Below are 17,537 nucleotides of genomic sequence, written 5' to 3'. Positions count from 1 at the left end.
TTTAATAATAAAATAAGCTGCTAGCTCAGGTGGTTATGATTAGCGCTCAAGTGCAAAACCAAGTGAAATAGAAGGCCAATAAATCACACGGTGGAAAAAGCTCAAGCCCTGAAAAACATGGGGAAACGTGCGGCTTAAAACACTCATTATGTGGTGGGTCAAAATGACCCGGTCACGATACAGTGGTCTTATGCTAATGTTCCCGACAAACTATAGAGTCGATTTCTTTGCTAATGGACGGGGTTAAAGTTAGCAGGCGTATCATATATTTAAAACTACTTTTAAAAGTAGATATTCGGTCAAAGCAAGGATCAAGGTTCACAGGAAGGAAATCAATCCTTTGGAAATAATACATCGCAAGAAAATGTCATGAAAAATAAAACAAAACCACTATTAATGGAGACATACGCTATACATGCTATTCGTCCAGCAGAAATCAAAAATGTAATCCAGCAGAATAAATGTAATCAAAATTATACACATATATATACATACATACATATACTGTTTTTTTTGAGTTTCTTTAAAAGTGGGACAGAGTTAGGGTAATAAATGCATTTGAATATATTTTAATCGGCTAATCTATCCTAAAAAAAAGAAGTAAATATCTCACCAGATTAAATGTAATCCTAATATTAAAAAGGCTGTTCTGGATTTCCTTCACGATGACCGACACTCTAATCGGAGTGTAAATGTGTAAAGTTACACATTACATGTCCAAATAAGTGCACATTGCATGAGCGCTTTATTTTTCAGAAGAAATGGACAAAATGTTGATACTTTATAATGACCTAATTTGAAAACGGGTCAATCTGAAGCGCCACTAACAGGCGAGTCACGCTTGCTTCTCCCACTCCCACATTTATTTTATTTCGTTTTATTTCCAACATCTGCAAGCTATTTCCACTGAAGAGCCAGAGAGTTGGCCGCCTATTTTAACAGCCCTCCACTGTTTTCAATCAGAGAGTGGGGGGCACGAATGGACACGGCCACGCCGCTCGGCGGTCTTCCCCGTTGCGTTAAAATGGCCGCTTTTATTTTTATCTTTTTAAAGGCCGCGTACCGAGACAAAATGACCGGAGAGGCGCGCCGTCGGCCGTAGAGCTTCCCGACAAAGCCGCCGGGAGCTTGCCAAAGGCGGCATCAGCGGCACTCACCGTCCACTGCACCCTGACGGAGGACGAGGACAGGATGGTGGGGTTGTGCAGGTGGATCAGCACCTCGCCAAGCTCCCTCTGGACCTGGCGGTGGTCCACGCCCTGGCTGGTTGGGGGGATGTCTGCAGGCAATTCACGTTAGCCATCACATTTATTTGCACGCCAGTCACTTGATTTTCAGCATCGATACGGAGTCCTGATCCAATATCTCGGCAGTGCACAAAGAAGGAAAAGAAAAGCGCCTCCAAATTGTTTTCTTTTTTTTGTACTGCCACCACAAACCCCAAAATGACATCTTGTAAGCCAAAAACAAAGTTATTGCTCTTCTGTTTGGATATAGTTCTTTGTAACCACAATTTGAAAACCTGATTTGACTATACCGATACCGATCAGCTGAAAACCACGTGACCAACCCTGATGTTTGATCATGTGGGCTCAACTCGTGTTAGCCATCATGTCAAGTAGGCAACTGCAGCAAAGTGGAGACTGTGGAGTATCGTACTGCAGCGTTGGTAAAATACTGTTAGCATTTCTGCTTATAAATGTTATGTCTTCCTGTGTATTCCTAAATTTTACGACACAACAAGAGGAATCAGAAGGCAGATGGGGGGAGAAAAACTAAAACACGGGCCAGTGCAGCCAAGGGGAGATTGTGGAGTAGCATACCTAGTGTTTTCACAGCATCAGTGATTGGACTGGGGTCGCTCAGTCCGTAGGCGTTGGCGGCCCTCACCAGGAAGAGGTAGACGGCACTGGGCTTCAAGCCCCTCAACACAAAAGACTCGCTTCTGACGTGTTCCGCCAGCGTCTGCCAGCTGCTGCCCGACGCGTGACTGCACGCACACAAGGTGCACACGGAAACGGCGGTTGGTTTCAGGAGAAAGAAAACAAGACCAAAAAAATAATGGGCCAAAAAAAAACCCAAAAAAACAATGGAATTACATGCATTCATTTTATGAGATTTTATTGAGATTTATGAGCAAATATTATTTGGGTCACTTGCAAAAAAAAAAAAAAAAAAGGCGGGGAAGGGTGGTATTTTGTGGAGACCTGTACTGTTAAAACGACAGGGCAAAAAAAAAAAAAAAAAAAAAGAACAATCGAAGATACAAGCAATAGTTTTGCAAGATTTTTTTTTCGTATTTGTTTCGTGGCAGATTTTTTAAAAAAATGAGAACAATGTGTCCAAGGTGTCTGGCGGGGGCGTTTACCTGAACGCCTCGATGACGTAGGAGGTGGGCGTGGCCCCGGCGTTGAGGTTGGGCCTCCAGGAGAGCGTGACCGAGGCACGGCTGACGTCGGTGACGTCGGGTTTGGACGGGGCGCTCGGGATCAGGTTGGGGTCGGTGGGTCTGTTTGGCTGCACGGCAACTCCGAATTCTGATCGGACGACGGGACATCGTGAAACGAGTCGCCCGCCATTTCCCCATTTCGGTGCCGCCATTGACGACGAAGCGTTTTTGCCGTACCTTGGACTTGTAAATGGGCTTTCCACGAGGCCTCGCCCCCAGGCGTGGAGGCGATGCAGGCGTAGTAGCCCGAGTCGCTCAGCTGGACCGAGACATTTGGAGAAAATGGGAAAGATCCGTTAGTGTCGGACACACCCAAGGGCGCTCATTCGCCGGCGGGCCGGACGGTCGTCCGCGTGTAGCAGCGAGCGCGGCTGTCGCTTCCCCGTCATCTCGTTCTCGTGTCTTGGGTGGAAGGTTGACTGGCGGATGCCAAATAGAAAAAGCTGCACAGACTAATTTCTGCATCTGAGTGCTCCCCCCTCCCTTCACCTCGCCGCCTTAAAAAACGGCACTGGGAAGCCAACAGATGTGACTTGCTATGTTTAAACCCGGCGGCTATTTTCATTAGCTTCTCCTTTTTTTTTTTTTTTTCTTTTTTAAATCACGGCTCACAGTTGGGTTAGTTAGCTAATGATGTGATTTGCACACTGTTTTGAGATAACACACAAGCAGCGGTTGATGCTGATAATTTGTATCTCGACAAATAATTTGTATCAATACATATTGCTGGCACGGGGCCCGAAACCTCGTACCTCCAAAGTGCTTTTCGGAAGAGCCCCAAAAAGCAACCGATGTACATTGCGTCATCAAAGAGAGCAAGCCATTTGCACCATCATGTATTGCAGGGGTGCCCAATATGTCGCAGATCGACCGGTCGTCCGTGGATTGGTCCCAAGTCGATCGCGAGGGGTGTAAGGGGGGCAAAAAACTGTGTGTGTGTCTGTGTGGGCGTTATTCTATATTTTTGTGTTAGCGCACAGCGCACACGAAGCATCCTATCAGTTTCACTTAAAAAAAAAAAAAAAAAAAAAAAAAAAGAGCAAGCCATCTTCAACCAAGGGTAGCGAACGATTTGCATCACCGGAAGTCGTTAGCGGTCGAATTGCAGCTTGCGAGTTGTTGCGATCTCTTTTTAAATGTTTTGTTTTTTGTTCGTTTCATGTGTTTGTGCGCATGCACGTGTGCTCGCTCTGGAAACACGGCGGCCGCCCGCATGAATAAAACCAAATGCCTCATGCGTCGCAATCATCCTCATGAAAACGCTGCCCGGGAGTAGTGACGTCTTTGTTAATGCAAAGTGCTGGGCGGTTGCCCCCTCTACCCCACCACCCCACTGCCATCACCCCCACATCTGCTTTCACCGCAGGTCCACTCCCTCTGCAATCTTGTAAACCACAAGACACACCAACAGTCACGGCCGCACCGCAAAGTGACGCGAACTCTGACCCTGCGACAAGGGGCGAACACTCCCGCCCCCCCGCCCCCCTCAGCTCTCACTCACGGCGTTTCACACAAAAGCCACCGACTGACAGCGAGCCAATTCTTTGCAGAGTCGAGCGCGTGAAGATTGAGTGGCGGCTCACCGAGGTGTTATTTGCAAACCTGCGGAGATGGGATTAACCCACGCCCCCACCCCCAAGACCACATGGCGATGGAACAAGCAATGTACATCAGTCACTACGGCGGACGGATATTGAAAGAGACGTGTTACACAACATTCACGCAAAATATCCATGTAAACAGCTTTGGAATAGCTGTCCAACCATAGCGCCTGATGCAAAATGTCAAGATCCAGGCCAGCGGCGTAGCTCGAAATTTATAATATTGTGCTGGCCAGTGTGACACGACACCTCAATGAGGCGGTTCGGGGGCGGTCGCGTGTGCGGCCGCCATTCTTCATCGTCCCATCCAGAGTCAGGATTTGGCAAAATAAAATGTACACAGGTGCAGAACAATGGCCGACACACTCACAAACAAGCAAGATTTTATGAAAAAGCAACACAAATTTTGTTTTGTTACAAAATAACGCATGAAATGTTTGAATGGTATTAGATGTAGTAGCACGTGATCTTAAAATAAATGTGCACATTGTGACTAGTGAAGAAAAATGGAACAGGTGTCCAGCGTCGCGACCGACGGGCAACTTTGACCCCAAGCGTGCACTTTGGACGTAGTCTGACCTTGGCGTAGCGTATCTGCAGAGCGCCCGTCTCGAGCTGCTTGACGCGCGAGTCGTGAGTGGACACCAGCACGCCGTCCTTCCTCCACAGGATGGTGGGACCGCCCGAGGCCACGCAGCTGAGGACCACCGTGCCGTCGACAGCCACCGTCTGATTGGTCGGGCCCTGCCTGATGATCGGTGGCGGGCGGTCTGACACCACTGCTGAAAACAAAAGAACAAGAATCCGGTAATTATGTGTCCAAATGGGAAGGGTGGGGGGGGGGGGGACACAATAATTACATCCAAAGCTTTGTGTGAGGGAAGTCACAAAAGGTGGCAAACGGGTGACAAGCAGCATGAGAGCGGGGGGGTGAAACCAAGCCATTCTGAAGAACTGGAAGCAATTTTCTAATCATTCCGCAGCAGGCGGACGGCGTATCAAACATAAACAGCACAATTAAAATCATACGGCCTCAGACGTGCGGCGCACATTTGACGTTGGGAGGTGGGCACGGGAACGCCGGCGGCCAACGCGAATCTTATTTTGCGCTTGAAAGGCTTCCATACAGTTGCATGCGACTGCAGCTTTGCATTTTTGCATTTGTGTATTCCCCAAATCGCATTGACAATACAACACTCAATTTTTCCAGATCTCAAACAGCTGGCATCCTCGGTACTCGAGTAAAGTGTTTATTTGTAATCTGCACTAAGCGTCTCTGTAGATGATTCTGTGTTGATGTTTTTCTTCAACGCGACGAGAGATAAAAAGACCAGAGTCATCTGACACGCAGCCCCCCCCCCCCACACACACGTGATCATTATTATTCATCACTCTTTTGATGAGCGCTGCCGTCGGCCCCCCGCGATTCACCAAGCCACAAGGAGCTTGTCGGGCCAATCGCGCATCCCCGCGCACGATGGTGCCTGTTTGGGTTTTGCCGAGGTTGACCAAAACCACTCTTGTCGTGACCCCTCATTCTCACTTTCATAACTGTTATTATGATCCACAGAGCAGGATGGGCGGAGGCAGAGTTGAGTGGAACGTGACGACGAATGGGCTCGGAGGAGATTGCGCGAAAAGGCAGGGTGGTGGAACTTGGAGGCAGACTTTGAATTTAGCGACTCTGACGGTAAAAATTCATTTTTGCTTTCACGCTTCACTCATTCACTGCCATTGACGGCAGCAGACGTCAAAGATCCATTTGAAGTGGGCCGTCGGGGAATGAGTCCATCGCATTGAGTGCCACTCACTGACTTGGCCTAGTTGCCTCCGCAGCCTGAAGTTTTACAGGATTTGGTGGAAGGAAACAACCAACAGAAAGAGTCGATTCTGCTCTTTCATCAAAAACGGTTTATTTTCTTGCTGATTTTGGGCGAAAAAACAAAAACGTAGGCAAAAACATGCCAATCAGAACAGCGACTTTTGGGATTTTTAATACTCTCCATGAGGGCTTTAACGTAAACCTTCGCAAGTGCTACTGTTTAAAAATTCTAATTAGCATTAACAGTATATTTTCCGCTGCATCGTCTTGCCAGATGACATCAAGCATAAGGATTTTGATTGGAAAAATGCCTCGTATTAAAAAAGATTCAAATGAAGAAAGGCTGACTTCAGACGAAGCACTGATTCAAAAACTAAAAGTTGTTGACCGGTGTCACTATCAGACAAACAGAATTGACTTACGTCGTTATTTTTTAATATCGTGACACTACCGACAGCCGTGACTATTTTGATAAAAGCGAGTGGTCGGGCGGGTGGGCGTACCGTCAATGACATCCAGCAGGGCCTTGGTGATGACGCTTCCGGCGATGTTGAGAGCCTGGCAGCTGTAGTAGCCCCCGTCGGAGCGCTGGGCGCCGGTGATGGTCAGATCGCCCGTCTGCGACACCGAGAAGCGGCTGGACGGTTGCGGTGGTTGGTAGGAGAACAGCAGGTTCTGGGGGACAGTCGCAACAAATGCGCTGCCATCGTGACGTGCCCCGATTTACAAGTTCCTTTGGTTTAGAACCACGGCTTTGTGCCGACTTGTCCCGCTTACCTGACTTCCTTCCCGTTGCCAAAATATGGCCGGTTGAGGGTTGCCGGTGGCTTCGCACTGGAAGGTGACGGTCCTGCCGACGCCGACCACCTGGTTCCGCGGTCTCACCACAAATGCAGGCGGCACTGGAGAGCAGCAGAGACAGCGGTTAGCCACCGTCTAAGACCGGGGGTAGCTAACTGATTTTTGGGGATGGTGCAGAGGCCTAACGACTTCCCACACGCAGTGTTCAGTAAAGCTTCGCAGTGTAGTGTTTGCCTAATTGCTGAGGGGTGTCCTGTGATTTTTGATGACAAACACTTTCGCTCGCTATTTTGTGCTTTTTGGGTCTTTGTCTCATGTTTGAATTTGGCACCAACTGGTGGCATCTTGGGGATAGATAATAGATAATTTTGGAAATGAATCTTAGTCAGGCCGCAGCCTCGTCTAATAGATATGAAGTTTTTGTTGCTGCCTACTTGTGGTATATGCCGGCAACTAAAAATGTTTCATTATTTGAAACCTCCCGTAAACAGCGACAGGAAGTGTGAGTGCTGTTCACACAAAAAAAAAAAAAAGCGGGCAGCTCAGTCTCTGGCTAGCAGATGTCATGGCTAGTGGGATGCTATGGGCAATTAATGAGTTTGAAACAGCAAGTCATGTCGATGTGAATATCACGGCTGCATGTAAAGTACTAGCTTGATGCAAACGCAACTTTCAGACTGAGCCGTTTGTGCTTTTAGAAGATCAGAATTCAGACCGGTTGGCATTGTTCTTCTCTTCAGGCAAATGATGGTCGATGGATTCCCACAGCGTGCCAAAAAGTTTGAATATTAAATTAGCTAGCTCCTAGACATTTTTCGGCTGACAGTGGAGATTTAATAACACCTCAAGCACAAAAGTCTACCTTTGCCACTGCGCATCCCAACTGTCGGCAGTCCATCGTAATGTTGACAATTATTAGCGCCGACTTAGCGACGTGGACGTCGCCTCGCTAAAGGCCGCACCGATGCAACTGTGCATGTAATACAACCAGGAATGGTTGCCCAGCTGCCAACTCATTTACATGGAACAAGGGCTCGGGGCGTTAAAATTTACATGGAAAGGGTAGAAGACATTTGAACCATCCGCTCCTCGCCAACAGCCTCTTAATGACAACCTGAACGGGCGGGGCATCGACACATTCGACCTTCGACGTCGTCGCCCGTGTGAGGAGATGCACGTCGGCTAGCGTCCCGGCGCGGCCGAACAATTTCCGCCGTCTAATGTGCGAATCATTTGCACGCCGAGGTCATTCATAAAAAAAACAATTGGAAAGCTGTCCTTTGAAATCAAGGCGTCATTTGTCCGCGAATTAGACGCGCTATTTGGAAATGCATTGAAAAAGGGGGAGGGGACAACAACAGAAAAAGAAATGAGACACCTTTACCTTGGAGGGCGGAAGACCAGTGGGTTTTTTTTTTCCTTTTTAATTTTTTTTTTTTTTTTACCCATTTCGTCTCCGTTGCTGGTGACAACAGAGACATGATTGGCGTGTGGAGTGGTGATGGGAGAAGGGTGGATGGGGGAGTGAAGTGGGTGGAGTGGCGACAGCTTCCTGTGTCGGGTGACAAGTCAACTTACCAGACACGACTAAAAAAAAAGGAAAGAAAAAAAAGACAACAACACAAAACGTCAATGAGCAAGGTCAAAATAAGGTGAAGGCAATGGGTACAAATGCATACAAGGGTTGTCATTGACTAACAAAAGACAAGGCACATTTCACCGTCGGACACTCCGGGGAACATCGAAAACCTCCCGTCACATTGACCACCGAGTATTAAAAATAATTCAAGAAGATTACATTTCTCATGGCCTTTTGTTGTTGATTCATATATCCGGATTTATTATTTATTTTCTTTTGGGAGGGGGGCGTTGACTAAACCGCGAGTGACCAGTTCAACATTCTCAAAAAACAAAATAATGTTTGTAAAAATGACTTAATACAAGACTAAATAAATATAAAAACACATCAGTATAGACAAGGCTTGAAAATGGCATTCAAGTATTTTTAAACCATTTGGAAGTTGCTATATATTTTTTTCCTTCTTTTACAATGATCTTAATTTTTATTTTATAGATGTATTTCATATATATATTTGTAACTATCCATATGCAGAGTTTGTAATTGACCTGCAGTAAAGCTTGAACGTGAAAATAAAACAAAACGGAGGAGAAAACTACTTCTGGCTTTTTTAAATTCTATATTTAGTTATTATGTTTGTTCACATTATTTTGCTCATGAATGTTGTGATAATGACAGAGGCAGTGTGTGTGTGTGTGTGTATTATTTGATTGTGGGGTTGCGATTATGATGATGTTATGTCTAACGATGCAGCGGATTCTTTTTGGTGTACCAAAGGAGAAAAAAATAATAATACAAAACTGGAGGGTTGCATACAGAGCAAAGAACATTTCCTCCAAATGGACACAAAGAATATTTTGGATGATGCAAACCAAAATGACAAGATGATGGAACATTCCCCAACTCATTGCGATCAACACTTCCGCACGCTCCCAGTTGGCCGAGGGATATCCACCCAGTCACCAATGTGAGCGCCGCTCCATTAAAAACAAAAGGTGAATGTTAACTTGACACTCCCGGGGGGGGTCATAAATCTTGCGCGGTCGATGGCTCACCTTATCTAATCTATGCGCTCCCACCGAAACATAAACGCTGTCAGTCGGAGTAATGATCTTAGCCCACCACGCCTGCTGCCCCCCCCACCCGGCGTCATTGACTCATTTGTGCCCTTGCAGATTTAACATCCTGCCCGGTGAAGACACTCATTTTTGTACATCATAAGAGCTTGAAAATCTCAAGACTGTCCCAAACGCACGTCTGAGCTTTGAATGAGGCGAGCCTTTATGCGGAGTCTTTGGGCGGGCAGCGTTGTGAGCTCTTTGCTAACTTCATCAAGAAGCTGATCGGAAATCGAGGACGACGAACCATCTCAGGATTTCATCTTGACAATTACGCAATTACTAAAAAGCAAACTGCTAGCAGTACGCCCCCCACCCCCAAAAAATTAATTCATAAAAAATAAAATGGGGAAAAAAAAAAAAGAAAGAACTAAGCCATGGTGGCTGATATACGCGGTGACTAATTTCAAACCTAAAATTGGCAGTTCTCGCGCCGACTTAGCGGCATCCGACCCAGCAGCACTCAAAACCGGCGAGGCGCTGACACCGAACGGTTATTAGCGCCACAGTCGGAGAACTCACAAGATGAATGGTGACTCCCATCGGGAGTCGTCAGCGTGCATCTGCGCTACGGCGCAACGATCGGCATGTTGGACATCAACGGTGAGCAAAGCACGATGGAAATGCGCTTGAAGGCTGAGAAAAAAAAAACCCGCGCACGCGCGCAGACAAACGCGGTTGAAATTGTGGTCGGTCACCCAGCTGGCGTTTTGAGTGCTTTATCCACAGCATGCACGCTGCTGACAAGGAAATTCCTGCCTTGAAGTCTCCTTCAAGGTTCTTTAGCACGGGCCGTTGGTAACGTCGCTCTGGGGACGGCGAGTCCATTCAAAAACGTTCTGCGCCTCAACTCAAACAAATAAAGACGACTTATTTTGTGCGGTAAAGCAGCACATCATCAAAGTCATTCAAAGACTTTTGAATGACGTCATCTTTAAGCCTCCACACACGACGACAAGGGTCCTAAAATGGCCCAAAAGTTGTGCAGGTTAAAACAAGACAACCCTAAACTCTCCCAAAGTTGCAAAGATACAGAGAGAGGCCCTAAAATCTGACAAATTCGGCATTTGGCAAAATAATCTTAAAAAAAAAAAAAGGTCTGGGACGGGAGTTTGCGACTCCAAGCTGCGCATTAGCTTGCTTGCCGACTCAATGGCGAAAGTAACGAGTCGGCGCATGGCTTGGAGCCAAAGTCTTAGCCTTGACTTTGGTGGCTTTCCGCTATCAATGAGAGGGAATATTTTTCTTGACATATTTATAAGTCCCGGGGAGGTGTTGCGGACTGAGAAGCGTGTAAAACAACAAGTCGCCGATTTAGTTAGTAACAAGAGCGGCGCGCATCGAAAGAAAAACAGCCCCGGGGCACCACTCGCACAGTGACTACATTGTTTCGTCGACAGTCTGACCGTGGAGGGTGTGAAAAGCCCCCCCCCCCGCCCGTTTTTTTTCTGGATTCCTCTTCTGGGGCTCAAAGGAGATTTAATTTGAAAGACGCTGGCTACGCCCTGTGAATGGCATTTTCTCATGCTATATTAGATCATAAGACAAGTGAAGCCACTGTAGGCTCGAAATTGAACATACATTGGTGCGGAGGTGCATTTAGTGCAAGCAGCAGTTGACTGACAATCCACCAAAACCATCCGCGATATTATATATACAGTATATTTTTTTATTTTTGCTTACACCGAACACCTTTATGATGTAAACTTGAAATGCTTACAAGGAACTACAATTCGAACGTGCAGATTCGTTATGTCCCATAATCAGGTTCGACTGTATCGATTTATTTTTTATACATAAGACTATATGAGGGTGACTAGAGCAAGAACACTATTGATTGAACAAGCTCGTCAATAACCTTTCGTCAGGGAGAAAGGTGAAGGATAGCGAGCGACGGGAGGGGGGGGTTGTATCGACTTGGTATCGGCAGCCGCGGCTCATCGGACACCCTGACTCCAAATCGCTGTCGGAGGAGGAAAACGAAGAAATAGTGGCAAAGGGGAGCCGAGTGAGGATGAAGTGGACGTGTTTGTCGACAGGCGGCGGGAGGTTGGCGTGCGCTTCAAATTGCCCTGCCTCATTATATCTGAGCGCCGCCGACTGCGGGAAGTGACATTAATATGGCTGACCTCAGCGCGGAAAACCTCTCCAACAGAGCCAGCGCGCGTCCCAATTGCTGAGACGTTCCGCATCGCTGGCGAGACGCCCACTCAACCATCTTTTTCACCCAGCCCCCGTCCCCCCACGACTCCCGACATTCCCATTAGTTTGCCGTTAAATGGCCCCTGTGTTCCCTCCGCATCTCAAGGGGGCTTCTGGGCCAAGTCCGAGCCCCCCCCCCCTCCCCCCCAGCTCCCCTGAATGGGCTCTTTTTGAATGTTCACGCTCTGTGACCGGCTGCTTTCGATTCAAACCGTGTTAATAAGACGCCCAGTGGAGAAGGCCACAGGAGGCGCAGAGATGTTTACAAATAGCACCGGACGGGCTGAAGACGTAAATGAGGGGGAAAAAAATAATAGAAGAAGGGCAAATGAGATCGATTGAAGGGTTGCCGGGGGTTCGCTTGCTCCACTTTGTGTTCGCCGATCCAAGCGATGTGAGCACGCCATTTTGCTTTGGAAGCTTAACAACGAGTGAGTTTTGAGGTTGGGGACCTCTGAAGTGCATCATTTTCCACATGTGGTTGAAATTAAATTTCGAGGTGTCTTTACGCAATTCAATGACGGGTGGAAGGCGAATTAAAGCTGCAAGCGGCAGCGAGCTGTTCGGCGGCCTACACGCTGAGATCACATTTCGACATCTCAAGCGTCTGTCTTGGATCGCGACCCACTGCCAATCGCTCCTGCTATCTCTGATTCTTCAAGGGTTCGACGAGACCACAACCCAAACCGCTGTCATTTTAATCAATTTTGGCCACGTGAGGAGCTTTTTCAGGCCGCGCCGAAAGGCCAAGGCTCTTGTTCAGACCCGAAAATGTCCAAAATGAGCGAATCAGAGCTGTAGCCGTAGATGGGTCCCCGTGACGTCAGCACGAGTGTTGCAAAAACAAACGTAAACACCTCACCCGCCATCCCGGCGAGACAAATACCGCCTTCCAAAGGCAGAAAATTGGCAGAGCGACTCAGTCCGCCCACAAAACGATCGAAGCTTGATCCGATGAGCCTGTGAATCAAAGGAAAGGCCCGAGAGTCCGCCGAGCGCAGTCTTACCGTGGACGGTGAGGCTGGCCGACGCCTCCGCCTTGCCCACCATGTTCTCCGCGACGCAGGTGTAGGAGCCAACGTCTGCCGAGGTCAGACGGCGGATCTTCAGAGTGTGGTCCTCCCGGATCTCGTACCTTCGGGGAGCGCCGATCGGGCGCGGACGTCAGCCAGAGACCAGAAAGAGCCGAGGAACGGCTGGCTGACTTTCGCCCACGATTCGCACCTTGCTTTGGGCAGCTCTCCGTCGTCCTTCCGCCATCGCACCGTCGGCACCGGGTCACCGCGCGCCTCGCACCGGAACTCCACACTTTGGTCCACCAGCACCACCTGGCTGCCGGGCCGACGCACAAAGCTGGGTCGCTCTGCACGGGCGGAAATAGCAAAGAGGTGAATTTCAAAATCTCAACATGACGATGGGAGTTTTTCCAAGCTACAAGCCGTCCCTTGGTCAATTTTTGCTTTGTTTTGCGAGCTACGTAAACTCATTCACTCCCAAAGACGTTTTTAAACGTCTTTTCAGGCTTGGTCCAGAATTGGCTGGTACTGAATGAGTTAATGGCCTTTCACTTCACTTCAATGGCAGAAAGGGATCGGAGATGAGAGGATATTGAGTGACAAGTTAGGTCACGGAACAAATTCAACTCTTAACTCATTCAGTACCAGCCAATTCTGGAACAAGTCTGAAAAGACGTTTAAATACGTCTTTGGGAGTGAATGAGTTAAGTCGAGGTACCACGGAAGTAAGGAAGTCAAGTGGTGGTGTGCTGCTTTTATTTGCTCGTCAAAACCAGCTGACACTTCTAGTGAGGCGGTACGTGAGAAGCTCAATGTAACCAAGACAGAAGACTGCCCGTGCCGAACGCCGAAAGGTCTCGTCCTTTATCGGCGGAGGCCCGCTCGGCCAACTTCATGAGGCCTCCGAGGAGTCGGTGATAAAATTCCGAGGCAGGAGGTGTTGGAGGTCGCTGGGGCGAAACGGGGGTGGGTGCAGCTGGTGGTGTCAGCGTGTGATTGATAGCTTGGAGAGTGAGATTGGAGGTCATCTCACGCTCTTATCTGATTAGAGGTTAGCGACAAAGTCAAGTTGTCTCGGAGAGAGACCATCAAAGGCGGGTATCCGGATCATCTGGAAAGCGCGTCTGTGTGCTCTTGAATGTCGGAAGACGTGGAAGTAAAAAAATAAAATAAAAAAGCATCGATGGAAGGCAAGAACGGGAATTACCGAGCACCGTGAGTTCGGCTATTTCGCTCTCCCGTTCGCCGACCATGTTCGTCCCGACGCAGACATACTTCCCGGCGTCGCTCTTCCTGGCGTTGGTGATCATCAGCTTCCCGCCGCGTATCTGAGGAGCAAAGGGGGGGGGGGGGGGGGGGGCAAAGGAAAATGAATGATTTGGTGGCGTGCGCCTCGGACATGTCGCGGTGGTTGTTATGGCCGTCGCGATGAAACAGCCGGGCTCCGTGAAAAAAAAGTGGTCGCTGAAAGGCTCCATTCATCGCGCTCGCCTCTCAGCTTCCGCTTCAAGTCGAAATCACTATCAGTCAGCCTGCTTCGCCTCAAAGGTAAATTGAGCCAAAAAAAGACTTTTGCAATCCAACACAACCTCCAAAATCACCCCGGGGGAGCACCTGAGGCTCTACAGGACCGATAGCACATTTCCAGCTGTCTCCAAAAGCTGCTAATCAGAGTCCAATGCGGCGGCGGGAGGGGGGGGGGGGGGGGGGGCAATCTTTCAAGAACTCGCGGCTTCCTTCGACGTACTTTTCCGTGTGGCAAGTCAACGCTCGGGAGCAGCACGCGAGGAGCCGTCAAGGTAAGGTTTGTCCGGGTCCGGGCATTTCCCAGGGCTTTGATTACAGGCCAGAGTGGCGGCTTTGTTCGCGGGGAGACGGAGACAAGCCGACCGAGCCCCCCCCCGCCTCTTCGCAGCACTCCTCTCGGCTGACAACCGCAGCGGGCAAACAATAGCGCGGGGACCCACGGTCTCTGCATCCCGGTGGGGCTTAACCTTAGAAGCGCCTGTGAGGCCGGCCGGGATCAGCACCTGCGGGCAGGTAAGCGATCCCCTCATTAGAGAGCTAACTGACGGGGAACTTGACACGCGCCGTTTGCAAAACCGCTACTTGAAGTAGAGCGACGGCGCAACAATCCCTTTTTGGCTTTCAAGCGCAAAGCCTTTTTGTGGGAATTGATCAAATCAGCTTTGCCTAATCACATGTCCACATCAAATCAAAACACACGTGACCCGATTGTTTTCTTTTCACATCTATCGGGGCGCTTAACAGTCTGTTACGTCCATTTCTGTTAAGGAGACTCATTTCTGAGACTCTTTACCGGGGGGGGGGGGGGGGATCAGCGGGGTTTGAAGCCCTTCGTGGGATTCGTACTCCGAAGACCAAGGAGTCACACACTGGAATTTTTAGAGGATGTATTCACAGCACTTTACGTTGTTTAAAATTCACGCCGACTCGAGACTAGGGGGGGGGGGGGGGGGGTGCAGAGGTTGTGGAAAGCTTGGTTGATTTGGGGCACCCTGCGGTGCCGCGAGGGTTTGAAGTATCATGATGTTCCTCTTTGTTGGAGTCGGGCTTAACAACTAAAACACTGTGACAAGCACAAAGCGCCCGAGGTGCGTGGCAAGCAGCGTAAAGGGTGCGGGCTGTAGTGGCGGGGGTCCGAGGTCACTGTCGCTTCTTCAGGGGGCTATGACATGAGGATCCACTTAAAGTCCGGTCCACTCACTTACCCGTGACTGTGGCAGTTGCCCGGCCTCAGAGGAGTGGCGGAACAGCAGGGACCAAAAGTGAACCGCAGCGTTTCTCCACATAAGCGCCCCTCCCTCCACTCTACCCCCCTCCGGCAAACTGACCATTATGCCGACATTGTGGGGCAATGGCTCCATCCTGTCTCTTTTTTTTTTTTTTTTGTCTAGTGCCATTTGGCAATGCTGATAATGGGAGAGACTCCATTCAGTGCGCATCCTCTTTTGTGTTTGCACAGCGCTTCATTCTGCAGGATGATGATTAGCTCCAACGACGCTACAAAATGAGGCACAATACTGCAGCTGCGTTTTTTTTTTGGGGGGGGGGGGCATTTACGACCAACAGACTGGAGACCTTTTCATGAGGTTTGGAAACAATAGGTGTAGCAGAAAAAGGAACTGAATTAAAAATCATAACACTAGGGAGCAAGTGGGGTGGGGTGGGGGGGGGGGGGGGGTTGAGCTAGATTTTTATGCTGAAAACCCCTCCACTAAAATTGCATACTGATTCCAAAATTGTGGTCAGTTTTTTTTTAAAAGCACATCAGTCTTTTTCTCCATCTTACCAGATTAACGACATTGATTAGATGCGCTAAGACTTGCTATCTTATTCCGATTGGACTCGTCTCCAGATACATGACATTCTGGTCGCGCGGTCACAAGTGAGACAGTGCGGTGAGAGAGGTGTGCGTGCGGCTCCAAATAGGTCACAACTATCAGCAGCTGCAAAAAGAAAACGAGCAGTGTAGGAATGAAGACGATTGGCGCTGGCCTTTCTCTTAACCTCATTCAGGTTTTTGTTTTGTTTCCCTTCAAAGTTTGGAATGACTTCATCTTATCTTGATGTTTCATATCTTTTAAGAAAACGGGGATTGTATTGCTCAAAAACATGACGTGACACCGGCGCGGGGAGAACACGTCAACGCGACATGAGAAGGCCGGGACCGAATTCAAACCCACAATTTCATGGAGCAGAAATCCGGGCAACAGAACAGTCAACTAATTAGCCAAAGTCCATGTCAACAATTTCTGCATATCCGCCGCGTCTATTTTAAATCGAATTACCTGTTGAAATGTAAATGCCGGCAGGCTTCAGTCCCCGCTATCAAGCCATATCCACTGACTTTTCAAATAACACTTCCCCACTTTTGTTTACTGAGGGCGCCGTCGGAGTACGTGTCACAAGATTGTTGAAAAGGTCAATTGCAGCGAGCAGATGTTGCTGGCCAAAAGCCAGGGCGGGCCTCAGCCAACTGGTCGCAGCGTGACAAAAAGCCACGCTGCCTCGTGTTCACAAACCGCACCACACACACACACACAGCCAGGAATACATTTTTACAAGCGTGTCATCAGCGTGTACGCACAATCGACCGAAATAGATGGGGGAGGGGGGTGGGGGGGGGCGTGCTTGGGAGGCATGTTGCAGAAATCCAAACGGCAAGAGACTTTGCGGTTGCCATGGAGACGGCATGTTCCGGCACGCCGCGCGACGGGAGGAAGGCTCGACGCTAACGACAACACTGCGGCAGGGGATGGGGGTGGGGGGTGGGGGCTTTGATGTGCTCAGCTGCTAGAGACGTTGGAAATATTCCGCCGTCTGCTCCCCCCGCCGCTCCGTACATCCACACCATATTCGATCCGGACAAAGTGACTCCGGCCGGCATCAAGACGCTTGCGTGTTTGACGCCATGCTGTGCGATGCCACGCGGATGTCCCCGTCTGCGGCCATGCTGGATTTGACAGCCTCAAATTCTCCGAGACCATTTGCATGTCTGTTGACCCTCCTTCTGGCACCCATTTTTATTTTCTCTAAATCAGGATCATCAAACTAGTACAATTAAATATGCACCCTAAAGAGCCATCTACCGTGGGCAAAGCATGGCGTCCGAGTTCAATCACTATTTTGAGGCTTCTTGTACGAGAGTGCCGATTAATCGAACTCCAAGGCTGATATTTGGGCCAACTCCTTTGGAATTCCCCCAAATGAGCCCCAATCAAAAGCAGACGGGCAATGCTGAATTATCAGAGTTATTTTTGTTGTTTGCGAGCGCCATCTGAAGTGGGTGACGAATGATGTTGACGTTTGATGATCATTTTGAGGATTCACCACGAAAAAAGGGCTTGCGACAGCCTGCTGGTTGCCGCTCGCAACTTTGATGGTGTTTGTAAGTGACCTTGCGTAAGCGCTCTGCAAAGTGCACC

The 17,537-nt window shown here is 48.9% G+C and overlaps 1 protein-coding gene across 5 annotated transcripts in view; it reads right to left on the bottom strand.

The window, feature by feature from the left end:
• Window positions 1-17,537, bottom strand: part of robo1 (roundabout, axon guidance receptor, homolog 1 (Drosophila)) — a 152,633-nt gene that overhangs the window by 18,414 nt on the left and 116,682 nt on the right. For 4 of the 5 annotated variants that reach the window (XM_086125090.1, XM_086125093.1, XM_086125094.1 and 1 more), the window contains 10 exons: window positions 13,796-13,916; window positions 12,797-12,935; window positions 12,580-12,707; window positions 6,650-6,774; window positions 6,376-6,547; window positions 4,630-4,832; window positions 2,627-2,708; window positions 2,369-2,537; window positions 1,824-1,990; window positions 1,158-1,279 (listed from right to left, as the gene is read on the bottom strand). In XM_086125090.1, the coding sequence (XP_085981216.1) occupies window positions 1,158-1,279; window positions 1,824-1,990; window positions 2,369-2,537; window positions 2,627-2,708; window positions 4,630-4,832; window positions 6,376-6,547; window positions 6,650-6,774; window positions 12,580-12,707; window positions 12,797-12,935; window positions 13,796-13,916 (1,428 nt within the window). The remainder of the gene's footprint in view (window positions 1-1,157; window positions 1,280-1,823; window positions 1,991-2,368; window positions 2,538-2,626; window positions 2,709-4,629; window positions 4,833-6,375; window positions 6,548-6,649; window positions 6,775-12,579; window positions 12,708-12,796; window positions 12,936-13,795; window positions 13,917-17,537) is intronic. The other variant, XM_086125092.1, reaches the window with a different exon arrangement.

The sequence above is a fragment of the Hippocampus guttulatus genome, chromosome 12 (genome assembly GCF_054856545.1).
Source record: "Hippocampus guttulatus isolate MCC_2025c chromosome 12, RoL_Hgut_1.0, whole genome shotgun sequence".
Lineage (NCBI taxonomy): Eukaryota > Metazoa > Chordata > Actinopteri > Syngnathiformes > Syngnathidae > Hippocampus > Hippocampus guttulatus.
This window is presented reverse-complemented; position numbering and strand designations above follow the sequence as displayed.